Genomic DNA, 25253 nt, shown 5'->3' with positions numbered 1-25253 from the left:
CAGCCCCACTGGCAGCAGCAAGTCTGTAGACAGCCCTGCACAGAGCTCTCCACTCAACAAGAGGTGTGAATGTCTCTCAGGGCTGTTCTCATTTGCAGGACTCCAAGCATCTGAAGCCACTATCAAAGGACTGAGATCCCGTTATCAGCCCCAGCCCCACTGGCAGCAGCAAGTCTGTAGACAGCCCTGCACAGAGCTCTCCACTCAACAAGAGGTGTGAATGTCTCTCAGGGCTGTTCTCATTTGCAGGACTCCAAGCATCTGAAGCCACTATCAAATGACTGAGATCCCGTTATCAGCCCCAGCCCCACTGGCAGCAGCAAGTCTGTAGACAGCCCTGCACAGAGCTCTCCACTCAACAAGAGATGTGTATGTCTCTCAGGGCTGTTCTCATTTGCAGGACTCCAAGCATCTGAAGCCACTATCAAAGGACTGAGATCCCGTTATCAGCCCCAGCCCCACTGGCGGCATCAAGTCTGTAGACAGCCCTGCACAGAGCTCTCCACCCAACCATAGATGTGTATGTCTTCCAGGGCTGTTCTCATTTGCAGGACTCCAAGCATCTGAAGCCACTATCAAAGGACTGAGATCCGGTTATCAGCCCCAGCCCCACTGGCAGGAGCAAGTCTGTAGACAGCCCCTGCACACACTTGTTTATTAGCTTTCATAGGATCTCCAGCATCTGGTTACCGATCACTCTTTAGTCAACCCTAAATCATGTCCTCTGTCCACCAACAATGCTTCACCGTACTGACTCTCTATGTCCCACTCTCCACTCCGACACTCATCTCCCTGCCAACCTTGGCTCGGGGGAGCATGGTGCCAGAGAATTCACTCTGATAGTCTTGGGAGCCAAGCCTGGTGCCAGCCCAATGTCCCACTCAAACTATTCCAATGACCATCCACTGCTGCTGTGCCCAGATACTCACCATGTTGCCGAAGTTAGTCCGCGAGAGCCCTGGTGCCAAGCAGTTCACTCGGATGTTCATGGGCGCCAGTGTCGGTGCCAGCACTTTGGTCAGGCCAAAGAGGGCAGTCTTACTAACACAGTAGGGACCGATGCTCTGCAGAAGGAAGCAAGAGAGAAATACTCACTTTTGAGGGGGGAGAAGGAAAAGGGGAGGCAGGTAAAGCATGAAGGGTCTATGCACTGAGATGCCCATCACCGCTCTAGAGTGCCACTCATTCAAACCTGGCTGCTAGAACCCCAATGCTCACAAATGCAGCCATTTAAGACCCCACTGAAAGGGGAGTGTATTTTCCCCGAACGCAGGCACTCCGCCATCCCTGATTAGTGTCTTGTCTACGCCTCTGTTGCTGTGACATGTGCCTCCTGACAACTGCAGAAAGCCATGCCTGAGTCCATGTGCAGCGAGATGGTGCCAGTATGCATGCCAGGGTCTCTAGGCTGTCCTACTCTGTGTCTACTACACTCGTACATGCCCTGGTGCCTCCAAATGGATCTCTGCCTTCGCAAACCCAACATTGCCTGACAAACCATGAGCCGCACTAGGATCTTTATTATAGAGCAGATTCTCATATACGTGGACGCCTGGGCTGTCTCATGAGTGTCAGGGAAACATTAAAGGACCAGAGCTGTCTGGTTGGCAGCAGAACCATACTTAAAATGGAATATCCAACCATACCCAGTCCTCGTCTGTCGCTTCGCGATGCGGTCAGAATTCCTACCATCTCATTGCCTCACTTGGAACTCACTGCTTGTAACACTCCACTCCCTTTCAGCATGAAGTGGACGCCCATTTGCCCCCTCTCTCACCAAGGGATGCCATGTGGTTGTGAGTGCCATGCTGTGCCCCTTTTTACGGCGTTGCAGTTCCTTGGATGCGGGCCCCACTTGGCTCTTCTTCTGAAACTCTGATTGGCGTTGCAGCCCCAACCACCTGAAGAACCCTTCCCACCAGCACTTCGCTTCAGCCTAATGTTGTCCCAGCCAGCCCTTGGCTCTGTAAGAATCTCGTCCTAAGAGACATGACTCGTGAGTCCCCATTCTTTTGGGCCATCAAGTCGTCTTCTCTTTTCCTGGCACTCTTCGTTTTTTACTGACCGGATTGGTCTAAAGCATTTGCACATCAAGCTCGCGTCCTTGACTCCACTGCTGTCTCATCCAGGCCCTGCCAGTCGTGTCGGACTCAGAACATGCCATCCTTGGATGGCCCTGACATGCAGAGAGCCAACAATGCCCCATGATCATATCAAGCACACGGACTGTGCCACCGCCGTGGCCCCACCTGGTGTGTTTGGACCAAGATAAGCAGACATCCGTCAGCATTCCTGGAGTCTGCCTGTATTCACCCAGGCTTTCTTATGGATTTCTGTATGCCCTGTAGCTGGCCCATACATTCAATAGTCTTTCACTGGCCACTCTCTTTACTGGATTCCTAAACAATTTACACACTATGAATCACATTTAGTTTCATGTTGCAGCTTTTTTGAATTTTTCCTCCATGACCAAAGGCTCACTGAAGCTCACCAAGGCTCAGAGTGAGGGTAACATTTTGGCCAACATGCAAGCCCTATGAGATGTGCCTGGAAAGTCATGTGACAGCCATCTGTCCTGAGCGCCCTCACGCCTCAAGTGGACTCCTTCCCATACCTTGAAGGTCACATGCACTGGACAACATGAACCATTCATTGGGCTCTGCAAGGTGGTCCTTTAACCATCTTGCTGTGTCCCATGGGGGCCTCAAGTTGGGTCATTGACAACTCATAGCGGCTTCCCAACTAACTAACTAGCTTCATCCAAAGGCTCGCTTCTCCAGACACTCAGACATTGCAGGTACAGACCACCATTCGCAACTACTGACCTCTCATATATTCCGCTCTATGTCAGTCATCACATTTATATAATAGGTATGTGAAGGTGCAGATATAGTCAAACACTTTATGTCGCCTCTAATCCTATATGTTATAAACATGTGCGGTTCAAGTAAATAATCATTAATATAGAAGTTAAACAAGGAAAACTAAAAAAACATTATAGCAGCATGTGCGCTTGATCCAGTATTCCCATTGAAATCCTACAGCAGATACTGGATAAACACATGAACCTCTTTTTAACAGTAATTGTAAGAAACATTGGCAAAGCCAAGAGGTCTGGCTATTTCTTGATGGAAGCGCATTCATTAGCTACTTTATAGATTTATTTGATCCACTTCGTCATCCATACCTCCATGTGTGTGGCTGATCCGTTCAGGCTCCATTCATTCAGCCACCTGATCTATCCATACATTGACTCATTCTTGCATTCACCCATCCAGGCAGATACATTTTCTAATCAACAATGAAATCCTGTCATCTGGAAAACACTCATTCACAGTCGAAGTTGTTTCTTGGCGCTATTATAACTCAACTTGGTGGTGCCCATTCATTGATATCTGAAGGATGAAATGTTGAGTTGCTACTCCAGGATTTTAATTTGTAACTAAAGGAATAAACACAGGCCCTGCAGAAAATGCGTTAGTCAGTTTGGTACAGCATTAAAAAAAAAAGTAAACAAAAATATTGCGCAACTAACTAAAAATTCATCTTGGGTAAACCTGCTGGATTTTTTTTTCTCAATGACTGGCAGAGATTGTTTGAGTCTTTTTCTGCAACTTATTTGCTCAATATAATTAATGATCAATATTGATATTGATAAATCTCGTCTTTTTCACGGGCAAGGAGAGTTTTAACTTGCACGTATATTTAACAGGTGCCACGATTGCCAGTGAGAACTCTGTGGCATAACATGAAATGAAATGAAATTGAAATTTTGTACTTGTATAGCGCACTGCTGCCCCAGCGACGGGGCGTCCTGGCGCTTGAACTCATACCGCTGTGGAACCCTTCCTGGCTTTCCCTGTGAAATGTCCACTCCTGGGCACCCCCAAGGTGAAGCCAGGCATCCCCAGTGCTGTTGGGGCCATTGTGGAGATTAAGCAAGCTATTGCCCAGAGTTGCAGAGTGGGACCCAGGTTAGAGTAGGCACCGAGGCGAGAATTGTCAGGTCCGAGGAAATTGAGCCCAAGACCTGCCGAGGCGGGAATTGAACCCTGGTCCCGGGCCAGATCTCTGCATCAGGGTCTGCCGCTCTAACCATTGAGCCACACTTCTCCACATGACATGAGTAAGAGGGCACTCTTGCGAGTTGTATCGTTTGTCACAGCTTTCATAAATCACTGTTCAGAAGATGTTGCAGTATTGAAAGAGCCATGGAGTCAACAGTGCCCTTTTCCTTCATGACAAAAGCGACCCTTGCCTCCTGGTCCTGCTCCACGTCTCTGCGGCTGTCCCGCCGGTTCCATTTACAATGCACGTCGTTACAACGGCTTGCCTTCGGGGTGCTGGACTTATAGTATAATTTACTATTCCCACTCCAGTCCCCGCAACAGTAGGACAAACGTTGGATTTTAAAGTCCAACGCCTCTTCACCTAACGCATGCTCTTGTAACTACTTGCTTTGTTATTGGAATGCTTGCTTCGGACACATTTGTCGTTCTGCCCGAGTCGCAAAGGCAGCGTGTTCTTCGGCGGTCGTGGTATTTTCTGTTTCCCCTGTCTAGACCATCGACAAACCAGTATTGATCCACACCCTGAAAACTCACGAGGGCTTCACTGGGTCAATCCTACAATGGTTCACATTGTACCTTCACATCGGGACTGCCAGATCCCAGGCTCTCCACGTCACTTGTGGAATCCCCGAGAGCTCCATCCTCTCACCTGCCCGTTTCAACGTTTATAGGGAGCTTTGAAGAGCTGTACATACAGACGGCAACGCCAGTGTGCGGATGACGCCCAACTCTATCTCAAAATCCCCTCAATCAACAACATAGTCTCAAAGCCTGCCTCGAACGCATCCAAACATAGATGTCAGAACAAATGTCAACAAACTACCTCATGCTAAACCACAAGAAGAACAAATTCTTCCTGTTTGCCAAAACCATCTAATTCAGTTCTGGCTCCCCAACTTAAACCGAACAGGCTCCATACCTCATTTGACAGAATAAGCCCGATCCCTAGAATTCACCCTCAACTCAAACCTCTCACTCAAAGAGCACATTTCCAAAAGGCCGAAACAGAAAGGGTCCAACTCTTGCTCCTGAAAAAATTAAAACCTTTTGTCCGAGGAGAAGTCTTCAGAATGACAATTCAAGCCCTAGTCCTCTTCCACCTAGATGGAGGCCACGCCCTGCTCACCAGCATCCCAGAGACCACCCTCACTTCTTCAAAAAAGCAACTTTTAGACAGCAGCTCATACCAGTAGGGTCTGATGAAATCTGACCATATCACTTAAACAATGTACACTGGGTCCCTGTGCAAGCCCAGATCACCTTCAAGATCAGCTGCATCACTTATGAGCAGCCGCGGTCCGTGCAGGTAACAACGGTGGGGCGGTGGGGCCAGGAAAGGGGGGATTTCGAGGGACGATGCTGAGGGAAAATTAAATAAATAATTCATTTTCCCTCAGGAGCATCGTCCCCCCTTCCCTGGCCCCACCGCCCCACCGCTGTTACCTGCACGGACCAAGGCTGCTTATGAGGCCCTCTGCATCAATTCCCGTGTTTACTTCATTATTAAACTAACATTATCTGTTACCTGCACGGACCAAGGCTGCTTATGAGGCCCCCTGCATCAATTCCCGTGTTTACTTAATTATTAAACTAACTTTATCTGGGCGTTAGTGTTCGACAAGCAGCATTGATGGTGCTAGTCTAGAGACTAAACACTACAGGAGGGAGAAAACAAGAAAACTAACCGTCTCCGCCTACAATCGCCTGATCTGGTGCAACATTCCCTTCGATATGAGAACAGCACAGACTCTCCTACAGTTCATGAAGAAACTGAAAACTCACACCTTCAAGGAACACTGCCTCAGAAAAACTGACTTACCCTTTCCGCTCTACCTCGTCTCTTCTTCCCCCTCTCTCCATGTATCCTCACTGGGGCTTGCCACCCTTAGAGTGCTCCCCTGCTAACCAGCTCGATTACACTTTAAAAACACCAATACACACAGAAACAGAGAACTAAACAAGAAGAAGTAAACTGGACAAGGTATGTGCACCATCCATGGGGCAGATGTAGGAAGGCATTTACTGGCTGCAAACAATGCGATTCGGTAAATGGTAGTGTTTGGGACAGAAATGTGCTTTTTGAATGTACTAAACACATTTAGGGATTCAGTAATAGGTTAAAGTGGGTTCAGGGAGCCATACAAAATCGATTTTTGAAAGGGGGGTGTTCAGGGCATCCCTTCCGAATAGTGATTCCTTATTGTAGGTATTGATTTATGCGGCCGAAATCCAGTTGCAAAACATTATTATCAATTAAAACGACTGCAAAATAGTTGTGACCCATTTGCAAACAGTGCCCACTTCCCCATTGTTAGGCATCAAATAAATATTTTTTATTTTCTGTTCTGTGGTCTATAGGGCTACAACCTCCTCTTAAAAAAAGCTTTAAAAACTTTAATATTATGTTTTTGTGAACACAGACTGTTTTTCTTGAAGGAAAATTAGCTGCTTTGTGGAAAAATGGGTCTGTGGGCTGACCCATTGTCCCATGCTGTATGCTCTGATGGTCGGTAGCAGAAAACAATTGCTTTATTTCAACCAATTACAGACATAGTGACCTTCTGACCCCAGGAGACCACCGCCCCGGTGATGGCAACAAATCATAGTGGGTCACAATTTGGGACCTACCTTATTATATGCATGAGGTAGGTCGGATTCTGATCTACTAGTACATAGATTGGTTCTTAAAAATCTTTACTGTTTAAAAAAAATTTTTTTTAGAGTTTTATATAGTGCGAACTAGACCCGAGACATCAGGTATCAGAGCGCTTTACATGAGCACCAATTTCGTTACATGAGGATACATTAATTTTTGTTAGGCACTGGTAGATTAAGTGATTTGCCCAGAATCACAGGATGTTGAGCGTCGTGGCTGAGACTCGAAACCGGTTCCCCAGCTTCGAGATCGACCGTTCTAGCCATAAGGCAACATCCTCTCCCCAAGTATTGTAAAAATACTGGTTGTAAAAATACTGGTCAAAAATCTGACCAGGTGGCAAGATGGCCGAGCGGGCATAACTCCTCTCGGCTCCCGGTCCGCGCTGCAATCCCTAGCCTACTATAGCGGCAGAGCAACACGGAGAATCCAGCGGGGCGGCTCCTCTGCAATCTAAACATCAGGCCGTGATGCGATAATTGGGACAATTACCCCGAAGAACGAGCCTCACCAGCCTGGATGAGAGGGGAACCCTGCAGGTCGCAAAATGGCGGAGCCCGCCAGACGAATGCTATAGACCGGGCGCTGCGGGGACCCTGCTCCTGGACCCTGCAGCTGAAGCCCTGGCAGTAACTGGTGGCACCTGGATCCCCCTCGGCTCCTGGACCATTGTGGAGGCGGCGGGCCGCTGGGCTGGGTCTGACGTTGCGGCCTGGAACCTTCACTCAGTACTGTCACCACCAGACCTGTCACGTGCGTGGGGGGTAAATGTCGAGGGCGCTGTGCAGCGCAATGCTCCACATCATATGCTGACACTCTTAACCAGAGCCCTCCTGAAGCGCGCAGTGGGATATTAACTGCCGACAAACTTCCCGCCTTGCCTGACCTCAGCATGGCGGCCTGAATGTGATAGTGGGAGGGACGATCGGTCCCTGTGCTCAGGCTGTGCTGCTGCTCCTTGGGGCTAGCCATGGAGAATACTGAGGGACTTGGTGCTGCCACTGTGGCACACCCCAGCCCCGAGAAGCTCACTGCCATCGCGCGCCCTCAAGTGTGACTTCCTGCGCGGTGACTGCCGCAGTTTGGCCGCGCTGGGGCCCCGGCGCTGTGATCCCAACTGTCCCCAGCTCTCCTCCCTTCCGCGCTCAGGAGTCTTATACCTGCTGGCCCCTCGAAGTGAACTCTCCTCGACTCAACTGGCTCACGGAGTCCGGTGACCATGTGGGACATCAGCACCACATACTGCAACCGGGGAGGGCCTGGTGTGGCACCCTACCTACAGCACGGTGCCTGGGCAGGTTGGGATGGGGAGTGCTTTATGAACGGCTCGGACACCTATTTTAGTGAGCGGGGGCTGGCCTGACGTATACACCGCTGACCCAGAGGACAGCAGACTATTCTGTTTGTCCACATTCTCATTGCCTTACAAGAGGGCATACCTCATTGGAGACTTGTCCATGCTGCCTGTGAACTCTGGCACCTCCACTGTGAGACTCTATGCCGCCTAAGAGGTCTCAGCCCAAAGTGAAGACTACCGTCTCCAGTTTCTTTAACCCTTCTGACAAAAGCTCTTCTCGGGGACCCAAATCTGACGACATGGCCCTCACCAAAGAGGAATTACTGGACTCGCTGTGTGATTTTAATCAATGCTTCGATAGCCCAGCTGAAATCCGATCTCAATGAGCGCATTGCCACCATACAACGGGATGTGGACTCGGCGGGCACTAGGCTGCTGGACCTAGAGACGCACACCAAAGATTTGGACTCATGCTCCTACAAAACCCAGGACGACCTACAGGCCTCACATGACGAGCTCCGTCAAACCCAACTCAAGGCTGAAGATTTAGGAAACAGGGCCCGGAGGGAGAATCTCCGCATTCGTGATCTTTTTTTTTTTGTTTTTTTTTTTGTTTTTTTTTTGTTTTTTTTTTAAACCGTTTATTACAGTTTATAAAAGTTACAGGTATGGGCCTACAACCACACGGCCGGCCGCTAGAGCATCAGAAGCATTTTACATACATACAGCAAAAAGTCTCTCAGCGGTGCACAGTAGGAAAACAGGGGTAATCAATGGTGTAGGCCACATAGCTCCATGCCCACAATACGGTTCCATTTTCTTAAAACAAAACAACATCAACAAACCACAACCGCAAGGCAACCCGCGATCCAAAGTGACAACACGTGCTCCATAAGTGGGGGATCCAAACAGCAGCAAAACTCTGAAGAGGGGGACGGGAGTAGATCAGGGACTGGGGGACCGCGCGCCCGCGGCCGAGGGAGGGGGGCCATCTAGGGAGACGGAGCAGGCGAGGCAGCCGGTAGCAGTGGCGGCTCACAAATACCCCCGCGGTAGACGTTCCAGGGGCCCCAGAGTTTCATCCACGCCCCAGGCTTACCCCTCGCCACATACACCACTTTTTCACGAAACATACACCAATCCATATGCTCTTTCCAGGCTGACACCGCAGGGGGCCTCTGGGATCCCCACAATTGAGCAATATCACGCTTGGCTATCATGTATCCCAGAGTCACCCACCGCGTCTGGGGGACCGAATAATCATTAGGTTCCCAGACATTCAGCAAGCATCTCCTCGCTTCAGGCAGCAGCGCGACACGCGTAACCACTCGTAGAACCTCATGCACACCACGCCAGAATCGCTCCACCTTCGGGCACTCCCACAGTATATGCATGAAAGTCGCCAACGCTCCACAGCCACGCTTACACATTCCATCACCGGCAAAACCCATACGTAGAAGCCTTGGCCCCGTCACGTAGACCCGGTGAAGGATCTTGAGCTGGACGAAACGAAGGCGAGCCGGGATGGCCACCTCTTTCGGAGAGGCCACCGCAGAAATCCAATCCTCGTCGTCCAGCTCCAGCCCGTCGGCAACCCAAGCCGCGCGGAGACTAGTCAGCAGGCACGATCTATCGTTGATCAATTTTTTGTATATGAGGGAGATCGTGCTGTCCGGGACATGGCCATCTAGCACTCTGTCCTCCAGGGGGGAAGACTCCGGAATGGATGCGACATCCGGGAAGACGGAGCCCAGCGCATGGCGGACCTGTAGGTACCGAAAGTACTCACTGCCCTGCAGCTGAAACTCCGCCTGCAGCGTCTCAAAAGTTTTGAATCCCCCCCTCGTCCAGAGATCTCCCACCGTGCTGATTCCGATCGTGTCCCACTTCTCGAAGCCCTTCGACATCCACAGGGAGCCCAACCTCTCAGATGCATACAGCGGAGACGCTCGGGTCAAACGGTCCTTCCACCCCATAGCTGCATTAGCCGCGTGCCAGACACGCACCATGACACGCGTCGGTCCCGTCAAACGGGAGTCGGGCGCGCCAGAGTAAAGCGCTCGATTATAATCGCCACCGGGCAGAAGCATCCTGTCCATCTCAAATGCCGGGTTCAAGGCGGGCCCGTAAAGGCCATGATTAATTGCAGCTAGTTGGGAGGCCCAGTAATACCGTTTGATGTCCGGGAGGGCGACCCCTCCATCGTACCACGGGAGCGTCAATTTAGCCAGAGCAATACGCGGCCTCCCGTCCCAGAACAGGCGCCGCTGGAGGCCCTCCACCTCGCGAAAGTAGCGTGCCGGGACCAAGTCCATGGTATTCTGGAGGGCGTAGAGGAAGCGCGGCAGGGACATCATTTTAAATAAGGCCGCTCGGCCGAGCGGCGAGAGCGGCAAACGCCGCCAGCGCACCACGTCCTCCCTCAAACGCTGGAGGGGGGGCAGCAAGTTCCGCTCATAGCGGGCCTCCGGGTCAAGAGTGATATATATACCCAGGTACCGGAAACCCTGGGAGGCAATCTGGATCGGACAGTCCCGTGGCAGGACCGGAGCCTCCCCGGAAAGCACATAGACACAGGATTTCGCCCAGTTGATGACCAGGCCTGAGTTGCGACCGAAGGAGCGCAAAACATCAACCAGGACGATCAGTGATTTGCGCGGGGAGGCGAGATACAAAAGGATATCGTCAGCATAGAGGGACACGCGGTCCTCATGCTCGGGGGTCCAGCGGAGACCACGGATAGAAGGGTGCCACCGCAGCCACTCCGCCAGGGGCTCCATGGCCAGGGCGAACAGGAGAGGCGACAGGGGACAACCCTGTCGCGTGCCCCGCCCCAGCGCGAATGGGGCCGATACTCGCCCATTCACCACCACCTGCGCCAACGGGCCCGAATATAGCAATTTGACCCAGCTGACGAAACCCGGGCCGAACCCAAACTTCGCCAGCATCGCCCAGATATATGGCCATTCGAGCGTATCAAACGCCATGGTGGCGTCCAAGGACGCCAAGATGGCCGGCTCCCGCACAAATGGAACACGCGCGAGCACCCCATGTAAGCGCCGCAGATTAAGCGCCGTGTTGCGGTGTGGTATAAAGCCCGATTGGTCTTGGTGGACCAAGTCGCCCACCACGCCAACCAACCGGTTGGCCAACACCTTGGCGAGGATTTTGGGCTCCGCGTTCAAAAGCGAAATCGGCCTATAGGATGTGACCCGTTCACGGGGCTTCCCCTCCTTATGGATCACCACAATTGTAGCCAGACGCTGGTCCGGCGGGAGGGAGCCCTGCGAGTGGGCCGCAAGGAACATCGCGCGCAGGTGGGGCGCCAACACATTCGGGCGTAGCTTGTATAGCTCAATGGGAATACCATTGGGGCCCATGGCCTTGCCGGATGCAACCGAGCGAATAGCCGAGGCAATTTCGTCCGAGGTGGGCGGGGCATCCAGCGAATCCCTGTCCTCCACCGTCAGGGAGGGCAGTGCGATGTCCCGAAGCAAGGCATGGTAATCTTCCTCCGAGCAGGGAGAAACCGGGGAGTAAACTTCGCGGAAATAGTACGCGAAGCAGGAGACAATGGCTTCCGGCTCGGTGACACACACTCCATCCACGCTCTCAATCAAGGGCACCACGCGGCTCGCTCTCTCCCTCTTATCCAACCACGCAATCAATTTGCCAGCCTTGTCACCCACATCATACAATCGCCCCTGCTGCTCTCTACTGAGGCCCCTGGCCGCCTCCGTGACGAGGGCCCGATAGGCCGCCTGCTTTAAATGCAACACATGCAACTTGGCGTCTGTTACCCCGCTCCCCAGGTCACCCTCCAGTTCTGCAATTTCGGCCTCAACCCGGGTCACCTCCTCCCGCTCGCGCCGCCGGGCATTGGAAATAACGGAGAGGGCCTCCCCTCTAAGAACCACCTTGAAAGCCTCCCACAGGGAGATGGCAGACGGAACCGACCCCACATTCTCATCAAAATAGCGCTGTAAGGATTTGATCAAGTCGGCACGAATGGTGGGGTCGCGCAAATACCATGCATTAATCGGGGCCACCCTGCCATCCCCCCTCGGGAAGACATCGAAATGCAACAACAATGGGGAGTGGTCTGAGATACCCCGTGCCAAATGGCGCACCTCCCCCACCCTCCCTGCATGGGCCGCCGGGACAAGGATGTAATCAAGCCGCGAGAGGCTACCATGGGCCCCCGAGTGGAAGGTGTACTGTAGCAATCCAGGATGCTTTAAGCGCCAGCAGTCCACCAGGCCCAGCGTGTCTAAAAGGCCGGGCAGCCATGCCTGTGCCCGGGGGAGGTCCCTAGGGGGATGGCGATCCATAGACCCGGAGGCAACCGCATTAAAGTCCCCTCCAACCACCAACAGGCCACTCGGAAGGTCCAGAAGGAGGCGCCCCAGGTCTGCAAATGTAGTGGCTTGTAACCCAGGCGGGACGTACACTGATATAAAGATAAACACTCTACCCTCCATTCGTCCCACCAGAACAGTGTAGCGTCCCCTCTCATCATGACGCACCTCGTCAATCTCCAACGGGAGCGAGTTCTTGACCATAATACCCACCCCCCGCGAGCCCGAAGTGAAGCCGGAGTGGGCCGCCAAACGATATCCCCGCCGATTCATTGCATGAAAGGTGTTACCTATAAGGTGCGTCTCCTGCAGGAAGACAACATCTGGTGAAATACGTTTTAAATACTGCAGGACCACACCACGCTTAATCCTATCCCCCAGGCCGTTAACATTCCATGACAACACAGTCAAATCCCTACCCCCCATCATACGTCGAAACAATCGGTCGTCCCCCACCGAGCATCTTAAAAACGACAAAACAGTTGCGGGTTTGCCTTGCGGTGCTAACAAACAACACACCCCCCCCACCCCCCGGTCCCAACAGAACTCCCCCCTCCCTGCACCCCTGCATGAGCCCAGACAGCCCCCCCAAAGTGCAGTGTGCCTGTCGCCCCATAGCTAAATACTAACTAGTCCCCCAGAGGAGGAGGGAAGCCCCCAGCAGACCCCACCCGACCTCCATGGGAGGGGAACATACGAAAGCAATATATGGTAAAGGAACAACATCCAGAGCAAGGCCTATACAGTCACCCCTCAATTCTGATCCGGCGGGCCCTCCTCGCCAGCCGCGCCCCCCCCGCCCCGATCCCCAGGCAAAGTGTCTAACCAGTCCCCAGCCGCCTCGGGCCGGTCGAAGAAGTGCGTACGGCCATCCACCTCCACCCTCAGCTTAGCCGGAAAGAGCATGGAGTACTTGAGGTTTAGGTCCCTTAGGCGACGTTTAACACCAAGAAAGCTCTGTCGCTGCTTCTGGACCGCCGGAGTAAAGTCTGGGTAGAAGTGTACGTCCATGTTGTCCAGCCTGACCGGTCCCTGTTGCCTGGAGGTCTGGAGGATGGCATCTCTGTCCCGAAAATTAAAAATCCGGGCAATAAGAGGCCGCGGCGGGGCACCGGTCTTAGGGCGGCCCCCGGGGACCCGGTGGGCACGCTCCACCGCAAAAAGCTTACTCAGCCCCCGGGGCTGGAGATGGGTCAGGATCAATTCTTCCACGAAGAGATCCGCCGCCTCCGCCTCTCGGCCCTCCGGCACACCAATAATACGGACATTATTCCTCCGGGCCCGACCCTCGGAATCCTCTAGTCGCCGGTCCATCAGGGCGCTCACCTGGCCAAGCCGGCGCACCTCCCTCTGGAGGGCCACCACGTCCGTCGTGAGGCTCGTTGTGGTGTGGGCCAGGGAGTCGACTCGGTCGTTTGTTTTTGACAAGTCTGCCCTCACAAGGCCCACATCCACCAGGACCGAGTCAATTTTTTGCGCCAAGGTATCGAAACGCTGGTCCACTGAGGCCTTCATCTCCGCGATGGCGCCCATGACTTCTCGGAGGGTCAGATCTGCCGGATGGGCAGGTGCCTCCGTCGGGCCCACCGGGGATGTCCGCGATGTCTCCGGAGAACCCTTCTGGAGCGTGTAGCGATCCATACTATTGGCCTGGTGCGCCGTGCCACGGCGAGTTGTCTTCATCTTCGCCCGGTCGCCATCTTGTTTGGTGGACATGCTGGCTCTTCCACCGTCGTGCCAAGATCTCCAAACGGGCCGCCACACCAAATCACGGGTGTCAGGGGGGGGGCGGGGGCGACCACCGGGCCGCGGGTCAACCCACCGCCGGCGGGTCAACCGGGCACCTGGACAAGGCCACACCACCGCACCCCGCTCCGCAGCCCGACCCCGCTTGAAGCAAGGAGGGCGCAAAAGCGAAAGTGAAAGTGCGGGGTACGCGAGCCGCCCAGCCCCGCACGCCGCTGTTATTCACTTTGTCCCCGGATCGCCCCACTACTCCAATCCGGGGGGCCGGCGAGGAGAAGGCCGCAACCGTCGATCGATGCTCCCACCGGTGTTCGGGGTCCGATTCGAGCCCAAAAAACGGGCGGCGCCTCAGCTCGGGTTCCCCGACACAGTCCCCTCAACAAGGACAGGATATCGCCAGGATTAATTCAGGAGGTCGCGGAGGTCCTCGGGAGCCTCGCACCTACGCGGCCATCTTGGTTGCGCGCTAGGCTCCTCCCCCGCATTCGTGATCTTGAAGAAGGGGCAGAGGGGCCAGATCTTGAGACTTTCCTGGTGGGCTTGTTCTCGGAAATCCTGGGGTTCCAATCGCACAAGATCAAACTGGACCGGGCTCATCGAGTCGGAACTAGAGCACCGGGAGACCGAAAGTGCACCAGAGACATTCTGGCAAAATTTCATTCCTATAAAGTCAAGGAAGCAGTTTTGGCGGCAGCACGGAAATTGGGTACGGTCTCCTTTCAGAACCACTCCTGCACTATCTTTCAGGACATAGCTCCTGCCACTTTGGCCAGGCGTCAACAGTTCCGCCCCATCACATCGAAACTTCGTGATGACAGCATCAGGTATCGCTGGACCTATCCGTTTGGCCTTAGCTTCGAGTACAAAAACAAGCGGCGCCATGTCTCGGATCTAAAAGAGGGCCTGGAACTCCTGGGTCTTCCCATGGACGCTCCCGGTATGTCTAGCAGCCAACCTAGCAGCCCTGGGGGAAGGAGTACCAAGCCGCTACACTGGACTTCTACTAAGGGTGGTCACAAATAATGCATGGGTACTTGATCCGCTGCCCACCTCACACAGCGCCACTTCTGTTCAGTGGAATCCTGCCTAAGGCGCTGTCCTTCTTCACATGTTCCCAGCTCTTGACCACTGCGGAGACCCTCATACCTGACAGTCCCTCCTAGCCGAGACTTTTTATTCTGCTGTGGTGGTTTAATAATAGGATAGACACTTAACGACTCAGCTATACAGATGACTGGAATCCATGCTTAGTGTGGCGTGACTCCCCCCTCCTCTGAGAGACCACAACCCCACGCTGCGGCCCTCACTCCAAGGAACACTTGGAGCAGCTTCTTGCCCCCTGTGCCGCCCAATTGTTGTTTTTTTGCCACCTATGGGGGAGCTTGCAATAGCTCTAGGCGAAATGAGCGCTCTCCCCAGCAGCAGACTCATGGCGGGCGTGGGGTCCGCTCACCAATGAGCGCGGGGATCCACGACTGGCTCCACAAGGTGCTCGCTCTGCCTTTGGTGATGATGTCTCCAAACAAGGTTGGGGATGGGCGCGGACGTGGACTTCGGTCATGCCATCCCCCCATCATCCCCAACTGCTGTCTTTCTATTCTGCTGTCTTGCTTCTGTTGTCTTGTATGTTTGTTACTTGTTTTTTTGCCAAGTGTGCCCAGTGATTTCCTTCCTTTCCTGTTAAGCTCTCCCCCTTGCTAGCTCCTTGTCTATTGTGCTTGTGTTTAGTTCTACCCCTTTGCTGTTACTGCCTGCGTGTTCCTGTGTGATCGCCAGGATCCGTGGGCACAGCTGACTACCTAGGTGGTGTTTCTTGTTCACTGTGAGTATTGTCTTTGAGTTGCATTTATAACATCACCATAGGAATACGCTCCACAGACCCTGCCTTTGCATGCATATCCTACATGTGGGTATTTGTAGTCAGTATCTGTACCAGCAATTGTGGGTGAGAAACTTACTGCGCTTCAGTCTTACCGTGTGGAGCTCCTGAGTGCTTTACCCCACACTCCCCTTTATTGTTAATGTTGTTTCATATATATGTCTTGCACATTCGTCCTGGGTGTAGTTATTCTGGATGCTAAATTGCCTCGTGAGTGCCCTTCCTTTCTGAGTCTTACCCATCTTGTTCACTTGTACAGGCTTCCCCGTTGGATCCCTTTTTTTCCTCTGATTCCCTGTATGATCCTGGGCGGCGCTGTACTCCTCTTTCTGTGTACGTTTTCTACACAGTTCCCAGTCCTTGCTCCAGTCCCTGACTGTGTTCCTGAGATAGTCCCAGACAGTCCCTGACAGAGAGGGCACCATCAGAGCATGCCTGGCAAAGGGACAGTCGGAGAAAGAAAGAGTGGCTGCACTTCATGCACCATCCTCCTTGGGGATGTCTTTGCGGTACTTTCCAGAGTGGCCGCAATCCTCCTTGTCCTCCGAAAGCTTGGATTCTGGAATCTTATCGGAGGACCTTACAGATGGGCCCCAGATAACACCCAGGATGGCTGCGGACATCTGATGTTGCTGACCTTTATATACCCTTCCACCCTGGGTGTCCTCCTCTTCGGGTGCGTGGGGTTCCCGAGACTCGTTACAAAGTGTAGTCTGCTTGCTGTTCCATGCTGCTCCATGTCAACTCTCCAGATCAAGTACCGGCTGATGAACTCAGAACTACTTTGCCGGGGTGCACTGGCTCCTTCACAGGGTACATTTGTCTAAAATTCTGTCACAAGGGAGTCAGAGGCGGACAAGCCTTTGTGATGGTCGTTCTGGCAGCCACATCTCCCGAAAAAACCCTCCTATGACATGATGGTGTTGAGGGTTGGGTTTCTACAGCTAGTCTTAGTTCTGTGTTGTAGCCAGAGAACTGGTATTACTCTGACCTGGGGCGAGGGAATGGGGAACTGTTCTGTTCATGTTTGGCCAGCCTTTAAGAATGACTGCATAGCTGCGTGCTCCTTGAGGGGGGACGTAGGCTGAGGGGGTCACCCGAAACCATGAGGATGGGGAAGCTGATGCATTACTCTCTCGTTACCTGAAATGCACAAGAGATGGGGCTGTGGCAAGCGCTTTAAAACTCTTTCTTTCCTAAAGCGCAGGGGACTGGATGTGGCGCTCATCAAAGACATGCACTTGAGGGGTCAGAAGTGCCGAAATGACAGAGGAGCTCGAGAGGGTGGATCTATGTGACTGCGGATTCTGACTTCTCCAGAGGGTGCTGATTTGAGTCAAGCCAGGGACCCCCCCTAGAAGTCACAAAGACGTAAATAGATGATGAAGGTCGCCATGTTGGGGAGATTTAACTAATTCAACATACAAACAGGAAGCGTATGTGCCCTAAACATGGGCCAGACACCCTTTTTGTCTGTTCTTTCTGGGGTTCTCTCCAGTGACCCCGATATACTGTTAGGGCTAGGGGGTGACATTAACTGTGCTGGCGATACTGGGCTCTATAGATCTGTTACCCCTCTGGAGGGCTCGCCAGTGGTGAGACTCACGCAGGATCACAGGGGCTGGCTGGGATATTGGGCCCCCGGAATGTGTGGTGTGAGAGAAATTCGAGACCGAAGACGTTCCTTCTACTCTCCAATATACCACTTACATGTCCGCATGGATAAACTATTGGGATCAGTAGACATCAGCTAGCGGCACGCAAGCACAGAACACTTGGGGCATAAGCACTCTGAACAGAATCCCTTCTTGAGGAAACTCCTATGGGGGGCGCACCTTATCCATCCCTACCTGGCAACTATCTCCGAGCTATCTACATGAACCAACATTTAGAGAGCCTCTAGGACACCAAATCAGAAAATACACATGGACGGCTTCTTTTAAGGATTTAGAATGCAATGCCTTTAAGGTGGTGGTGCGGGGACACTGCCTCAGTCAGTCTGTGGGTCTAGAGTGTCCCGGCAGGTGGGCTCCATTGGGCATTGGAAACCGAGGCCAGAGTCAACCTGAGGTTGTTCCATCCCTGTGCGAGGAACGGGAGGAAGATGCCAAGGTGTGGGGAACCCTCCACTTCCTTAAGACAGCGGTAGTGCATGCCCACCGCGCATGCAGGGGGGTGGGGACATGCGTGTTAGGTGCTGGCATGGTACAACCGCTGACGCGATTCTTCAGCGTAGATCAGGAAAGATGGGTTTCCCTACACCTACAGTTAAGGCTCTTTTCCCTTGTATGCATGTTACCAGGTCTATTGGCAAATGGCGCACAGCGGACAACATGTCCCAGAATCCCTTGGGACGGAATGCTTTTAGATGGATAAGGAGACGCCTGGATTTCTGCTCCTATAAAGCCCCTCCCTTTCCTGGGGTCGGGGCTTGACAATCTCACCTGTTTTTGAGTTCGAGTAAGTGGATGGTATTCCGCACTGGATTTCTGGTTTGGATTTGTTGTTTCCTGCTGAAGTTCTTTCGACAAGCAAGGCAATTGCTTTCCGAGGCCCAGGCTTTCTATGAGGAGTTTTCTAGTTGGTTCACATGAAACTCTTTTCGTCAAGCAAGGCAATTGCTTTCCGAGGCCCGGGCTTTCTCTGAGGAGTTTTCCAGTTGGTTCACATGAAACTCTTTTAGTCAAGCAAGGCAATTGCTTTCCGAGGCCGGGCTTTCTATGAGGAGTGTTCCAGCTGGTTCACATTAATCACCATTGCTGACATTTCTTCATTCTGAAGTGTTTGAAGGGTTGCTTTCAAGGTCAGAGGATTCTGTTTTTTACCAAGGCTAGTAACACAAGGTATTTAACCTCACTCGGAAAGGAAGTGCTGGAGTGCTCCTTCTGCTTTTTTGAAACAGTTTAATTTCGTAATTATTTCCACGCTGGTCTTCTCTTTTGGAGCCTGTGCTTACAATCTACACTGTGCTTGCAAACAGTGGTTTGGCGCGCAATTGCTCAGTGGTATTGAACTTGAGCTTGTGACTCCTGCGTGCACAACTTTATTCCTTCGCTCTTATGCTGTGCTATTAACAGCGTTTTTATGCTCGTTTATGGTGCTATTCATAGTCCTCCTAAGGCACCATTTACCGTGACTTTGTTGATTGAAATCATCCTTGGGTTCAGTGAGCACATAAACTCCCTGGTATTCCAGTTCATCGTCTCTCAGGGTTTGGTCTCACTGGGATTGGATAGTCTCAGAACCTTCTCTAAGAGTATTGCTGCTTGTTATATTGTGAGTATCTGACTATAGGAGCATCCTGTTGTGTGAGATGAATGAATCCCCGAGTTATTTCTCATATCCCTCTCTATTCTTTCATCTGCAGCTTATGTTTGTGGGGTGACTTCTGAAGTTAGACCGAGCCATAGACCAGACTTAAGGTGTAAGAAGACTCCAGCACAGCAGCAGAGTTTATTATTTTATCCCTTTTCCCTATTCCCCGGGGTGCCTCCTTGCATAGCAGTGTATATCTACTCTGTGTGTGGTTGTGCTCAGGGAAGTAGGGGGACTTCTCTACACTCCGCCGTCCCCGCTGGTGGTACTAAAGGTTAGTGGCATTACTTGTTTTGGCGCTGCTGACACATCCTGACACCCGCGCAGAGGATACGCGGAAACCAGGGTACGAGTCAGGGGTACACGCATGTGCACAGCTTCCACCCACTATTTACACAGGGGGGACGCTGTCCACCCTGCTTAGAAGTTGGGCCCCACACAAATATGTTGAACGTGTCTCAGTGTAATATTGAGACACCGGGACACATTTAACAGCTCCTGTACTTGTCTGCTTTCCATTCCTAGCAGCAACGTGGAGGCAGCGAGGGAGCTTTTTTTCACCTCCACCTGGGCTGAAGTTAAGGCACCATCAGGCCTCCTTTTGATCAAGTCTTGGACTGGAGGCGGCCTGGAACCGCGCAAATGCAACAGAGAGGAAACAAACAGCTTGTTATCTCTTCACACTACTTCAGAGGCAATCTTTTGACTTTGTTCACTCCCTATTTATAAGAGATGCATGCACTGTAAGAAAGTCAGATGGGTTGGTCTGTCCCAGTCTTTACACAAATAACAATTTAAATAGCACTATTTTATTTCTTTTATAGCGCTACTAGTCCCAACGCAGAGTGTTAAAGCACTTTACATAACATATACATTATCCATTCCAAATAAATCATGAAGGGCCCGGTTCACAGAACTAACTTAAGACAAAATCCTTAACTTACTATTTTTGGTATTCACAGAAGGCATTTACTAGTAGTAAAGTTAGGATTTTGTCTTAAGACAGACTTAGGACAGACTTAGGACAAAATCCTAACTTTACTACTACTAAATGCCTTCTATGAATACCAAAAGTAGAAAGTTTAGGATTTTGTCTTAAGTTAGTTATGTGAATCGGACCGAAGTGTGTAAATCAATGTCCAAGATGTGTCACAGGAGGCAGTCAGGGTTACACAGTGTAGGTGTCAAATACCCTTCATAGCTCTCTGTAGTCTACTAAAAAGATTACAATTGATTAACTGCAGGTAACATTTGTTTGTTGTAACGCTTTTCGCCCTAAGTGGGATGGGTATTCCCAGACGTGGGACCCGTGCTCACTACGCCACTGGAGTCAAGCTATCCTGGCTGATGACGGCTGATAGCCAGAAACCGGTCCTAGGATGCTTGATTCCGGTCCAGGGAAGACATGGCTTGGCAGTTCGGGCTGGACTGTTCCCATGAGGCACAGGGTCAAGACTGATTTGCATATGGCCATGTCTGAACTGGGGTGGTGTAGTGGGCAAAAGAACGATGGATTTAACCCAGATCTCTTGACTGGGGGAGAATGTCTGCATTGTCAGCATTCCGTCCATCATTTGTTTGTTGTAACGCTTTTCGCCCTAAGTGGGATGGGTATTCCCAGACGTGGGACCCATGCTCACTACGCCACTGGAGTCAAGCTATCCTGGCTGATGACGGCTGATAGCCAGAAACCGGTCCTAGGATGCTTGATTCCGGTCCAGGGAAGACATGGCTTGGCAGTTCGGGCTGGACTGTTCCCATGAGGCACAGGGTCAAGACTGATTTGCATATGGCCATGTCTAAACTGGGGTGGTGTAGTGGGCAAAAGAACGATGGATTTAACCCAGATCTCTTGACTGGGGGAGAATGTCTGCATTGTCAGCATTCCGTCCATCATTTGTTTGTTGTAACGCTTTTCGCCCTAAGTGGGATGGGTATTCCCAGACGTGGGACCCGTGCTCACTACGCCACTGGAGTCAAGCTATCCTGGCTGATGACGGCTGATAGCCAGAAACCGGTCCTAGGATGCTTGATTCCGGTCCAGGGAAGACATGGCTTGGCAGTTCGGGCTGGACTGTTCCCATGAGGCACAGGGTCAAGACTGATTTGCATATGGCCATGTCTAAACTGGGGTGGTGTAGTGGGCAAAAGAACGATGGATTTAACCCAGATCTCTTGACTGGGGGAGAATGTCTGCATTGTCAGCATTCCGTCCATCATTTGTTTGTTGTAACGCTTTTCGCCCTAAGTGGGATGGGTATTCCCAGACGTGGGACCCGTGCTCACTACGCCACTGGAGTCAAGCTATCCTGGCTGATGACGGCTGATAGCCAGAAACCGGTCCTAGGATGCTTGATTCCGGTCCAGGGAAGACATGGCTTGGCAGTTCGGGCTGGACTGTTCCCATGAGGCACAGGGTCAAGACTGATTTGCATATGGCCATGTCTAAACTGGGGTGGTGTAGTGGGCAAAAGAACGATGGATTTAACCCAGATCTCTTGACTGGGGGAGAATGTCTGCATTGTCAGCATTCCGTCCATCATTTGTTTGTTGTAACGCTTTTCGCCCTAAGTGGGATGGGTATTCCCAGACGTGGGACCCGTGCTCACTACGCCACTGGAGTCAAGCTATCCTGGCTGATGACGGCTGATCGCCAGAAACCGGTCCTAGGATGCTTGATTCCGGTCCAGGGAAGACATGGCTTGGCAGTTCGGGCTGGACTGTTCCCATGAGGCACAGGGTCAAGACTGATTTGCATATGGCCATGTCTAAACTGGGGTGGTGTAGTGGGCAAAAGAACGATGGATTTAACCCAGATCTCTTGACTGGGGGAGAATGTCTGCATTGTCAGCATTCCGTCCATCATTTGTTTGTTGTAACGCTTTTCGCCCTAAGTGGGATGGGTATTCCCAGACGTGGGACCCGTGCTCACTACGCCACTGGAGTCAAGCTATCCTGGCTGATGACGGCTGATAGCCAGAAACCGGTCCTAGGATGCTTGATTCCGGTCCAGGGAAGACATGGCTTGGCAGTTCGGGCTGGACTGTTCCCATGAGGCACAGGGTCAAGACTGATTTGCATATGGCCATGTCTAAACTGGGGTGGTGTAGTGGGCAAAAGAACGATGGATTTAACCCAGATCTCTTGACTGGGGGAGAATGTCTGCATTGTCAGCATTCCGTCCATCATTTGTTTGTTGTAACGCTTTTCGCCCTAAGTGGGATGGGTATTCCCAGACGTGGGACCCGTGCTCACTACGCCACTGGAGTCAAGCTATCCTGGCTGATGACGGCTGATAGCCAGAAACCGGTCCTAGGATGCTTGATTCCGGTCCAGGGAAGACATGGCTTGGCAGTTCGGGCTGGACTGTTCCCATGAGGCACAGGGTCAAGACTGATTTGCATATGGCCATGTCTAAACTGGGGTGGTGTAGTGGGCAAAAGAACGATGGATTTAACCCAGATCTCTTGACTGGGGGAGAATGTCTGCATTGTCAGCATTCCGTCCATCATTTGTTTGTTGTAACGCTTTTCGCCCTAAGTGGGATGGGTATTCCCAGACGTGGGACCCGTGCTCACTACGCCACTGGAGTCAAGCTATCCTGGCTGATGACGGCTGATAGCCAGAAACCGGTCCTAGGATGCTTGATTCCGGTCCAGGGAAGACATGGCTTGGCAGTTCGGGCTGGACTGTTCCCATGAGGCACAGGGTCAAGACTGATTTGCATATGGCCATGTCTAAACTGGGGTGGTGTAGTGGGCAAAAGAACGATGGATTTAACCCAGATCTCTTGACTGGGGGAGAATGTCTGCATTGTCAGCATTCCGTCCATCATTTGTTTGTTGTAACGCTTTTCGCCCTAAGTGCGATGGGTATTCCCAGACGTGGGACCCGTGCTCACTACGCCACTGGAGTCAAGCTATCCTGGCTGATGACGGCTGATAGCCAGAAACCGGTCCTAGGATGCTTGATTCCGGTCCAGGGAAGACATGGCTTGGCAGTTCGGGCTGGACTGTTCCCATGAGGCACAGGGTCAAGACTGATTTGCATATGGCCATGTCTAAACTGGGGTGGTGTAGTGGGCAAAAGAACGATGGATTTAACCCAGATCTCTTGACTGGGGGAGAATGTCTGCATTGTCAGCATTCCGTCCATCATTTGTTTGTTGTAACGCATATAATTTTGATGACAATGGTTACCGGAAATCGTATTTGACGAGATTTGACTAGTTAATTTGAATCTACATGAGACGCTTACAGGCATTGCAACATATGAATGAAAACATATGTGTACAGGTTTTTTTTAAGCCCAAATTAAAAAAATCTTTTTTTTCTTAAAAGGGTCTGTTTCCATTTTTCTGGAAAACACATCCCAAGCTGTGGTCTCCCGAGGGAATCATGACTCTTGAGTCAGGCCCTGAACAGCAGCTGCACAATCTTCGTGGCACAGGTTGTGTTTTAGTGACTCACCACAGCATGCAGACACTGAGCATATGAGGTTCCTGCAGCCTGAGACAGCCTCACCAGACTTAGTCACTGCCTATTGCAGAATCCCTTCGCAACCGTCCGTTAGAGAGGCAATTGAACGGTCCCGCCTTCTGGGAATCCTGAGACGGACAACTTTGGAGGACTTGAAAGAAAGGTGCTCTCCTGCAGCTATACTATACCGCAAGATTCACATGTTTTTTCCAGGAAAGAAGGGGCTCCTACAGCAGTAAATCCATTTTGTTTTAAAGTCTCTCACATGACAGGGAAAGGATTCTGAGATCACTAATTACCCAAAAAGCTGTAAACCCAGCCTACTATAAGTAAACCCATCCTATCCACATTCCAACATTCCAACATTCATGGTAAGTGTGAACAAAGGCCTAGCAATATAGCATTTTGACGTGCTTTTGTTTATAGAACATGAAGCTAGTGAGGGTGTGTGGTTCCACAGGTGATACAAGCTTCAGAGAGCCAACATCACCCTCACAATAACAAGCTTAATGAAAAACTACTCACCAGCAATGGATTGAAGCCCACTACGGATGAGGTGAACACGATGGACCCTCCCCTGCAACAAGAAAAGCCCAACAGGTTTCATTAAGGAGTGTGAGAAGATCAACAAAGATTAGGCAAGGAAAGATTTCATTTTGGCATCGTCCCGCCTTATTGTCACACTGTGCCATGTCTTGCACTGAAACTGGGGACTGCTCTCACTTCTGCAGGTGATCTTTTGCCCACTTCCCTGTCTCAGAGGCGGTGTAGACCTGCTGAACTAAGGTCAGCCTCGAACTCTTGTGCTCCATCCTACATGCAATTGCCCTATTTCTGTAGCATAGTGCATACTGTCATGGGCTAATGGAGAACTATGGCAAATGATATCCCTCAACCCTCATTAACTCTCCCCATCACACCAACTGGGAAATGTTAGAGGGGGTTTGTAAAGAGAAGGGGGTCTTATAAGCAGTAATTATCTGATGTACAGAGAACTCTCCAGGTCCTGAGCGTCGTGTAAAACCAAAATGCAGCCATCGCTACTCGAATTATATCTCAGCCCTGAGTAATTTGCACATGCTGCAACCCAGCAATCCTCAAGAAAGGCAAGGCAGTACACTGTTGCCTAATAAAATGCTAAATCTGCTATGAAGCATGCCCATGATATACATTATTTAAATTTCTCTTGATTGATATTTTCTGTTGTCAATATACATAACACATAAAAAGCATATAAATGGTATTGAGTGGCTGTGTCATATCTAATAGAGTAGACAACATTCCACTGTCGCTGTGGTGCCCCCCATGGAGGAGTTGACACAGAATGTAAAGTTACTTATTATCTCAACATTACAGCAGTTCCTATACCTGATGGTTTAGTGTGGGACAAGGTTGATTACGATATATTTGGTCCGACTGAACTTTTAAAAATTCAGCATTTGTTTAAAATATCA

At 51.4% G+C, this 25253-nt stretch overlaps 1 protein-coding gene across 2 annotated transcripts in view; it reads right to left on the bottom strand.

Annotated features, from left to right (window-relative positions):
• Nucleotides 1-25253, bottom strand: part of LOC146869175 (dehydrogenase/reductase SDR family member 4-like) — a 137002-nt gene that overhangs the window by 29158 nt on the left and 82591 nt on the right. The window contains exons 6-7 of one of the 2 annotated variants that reach the window (XM_085641706.1): nucleotides 24325-24376; nucleotides 930-1064 (exon numbers count right to left, since the gene is read on the bottom strand). In XM_085641706.1, the coding sequence (XP_085497832.1) occupies nucleotides 930-1064; nucleotides 24325-24376 (187 nt within the window). The remainder of the gene's footprint in view (nucleotides 1-929; nucleotides 1065-24324; nucleotides 24377-25253) is intronic. The other variant, XM_085641786.1, reaches the window with a different exon arrangement.

The sequence above is a fragment of the Triturus cristatus genome, chromosome 1_1, assembly GCF_964204655.1.
Source record: "Triturus cristatus chromosome 1_1, aTriCri1.1, whole genome shotgun sequence".
Classification (NCBI taxonomy): domain Eukaryota; kingdom Metazoa; phylum Chordata; class Amphibia; order Caudata; family Salamandridae; genus Triturus; species Triturus cristatus.
The sequence above is the reverse complement of the archived record's forward strand: the minus strand, read 5'-3'. Positions and strand labels throughout refer to the sequence as shown.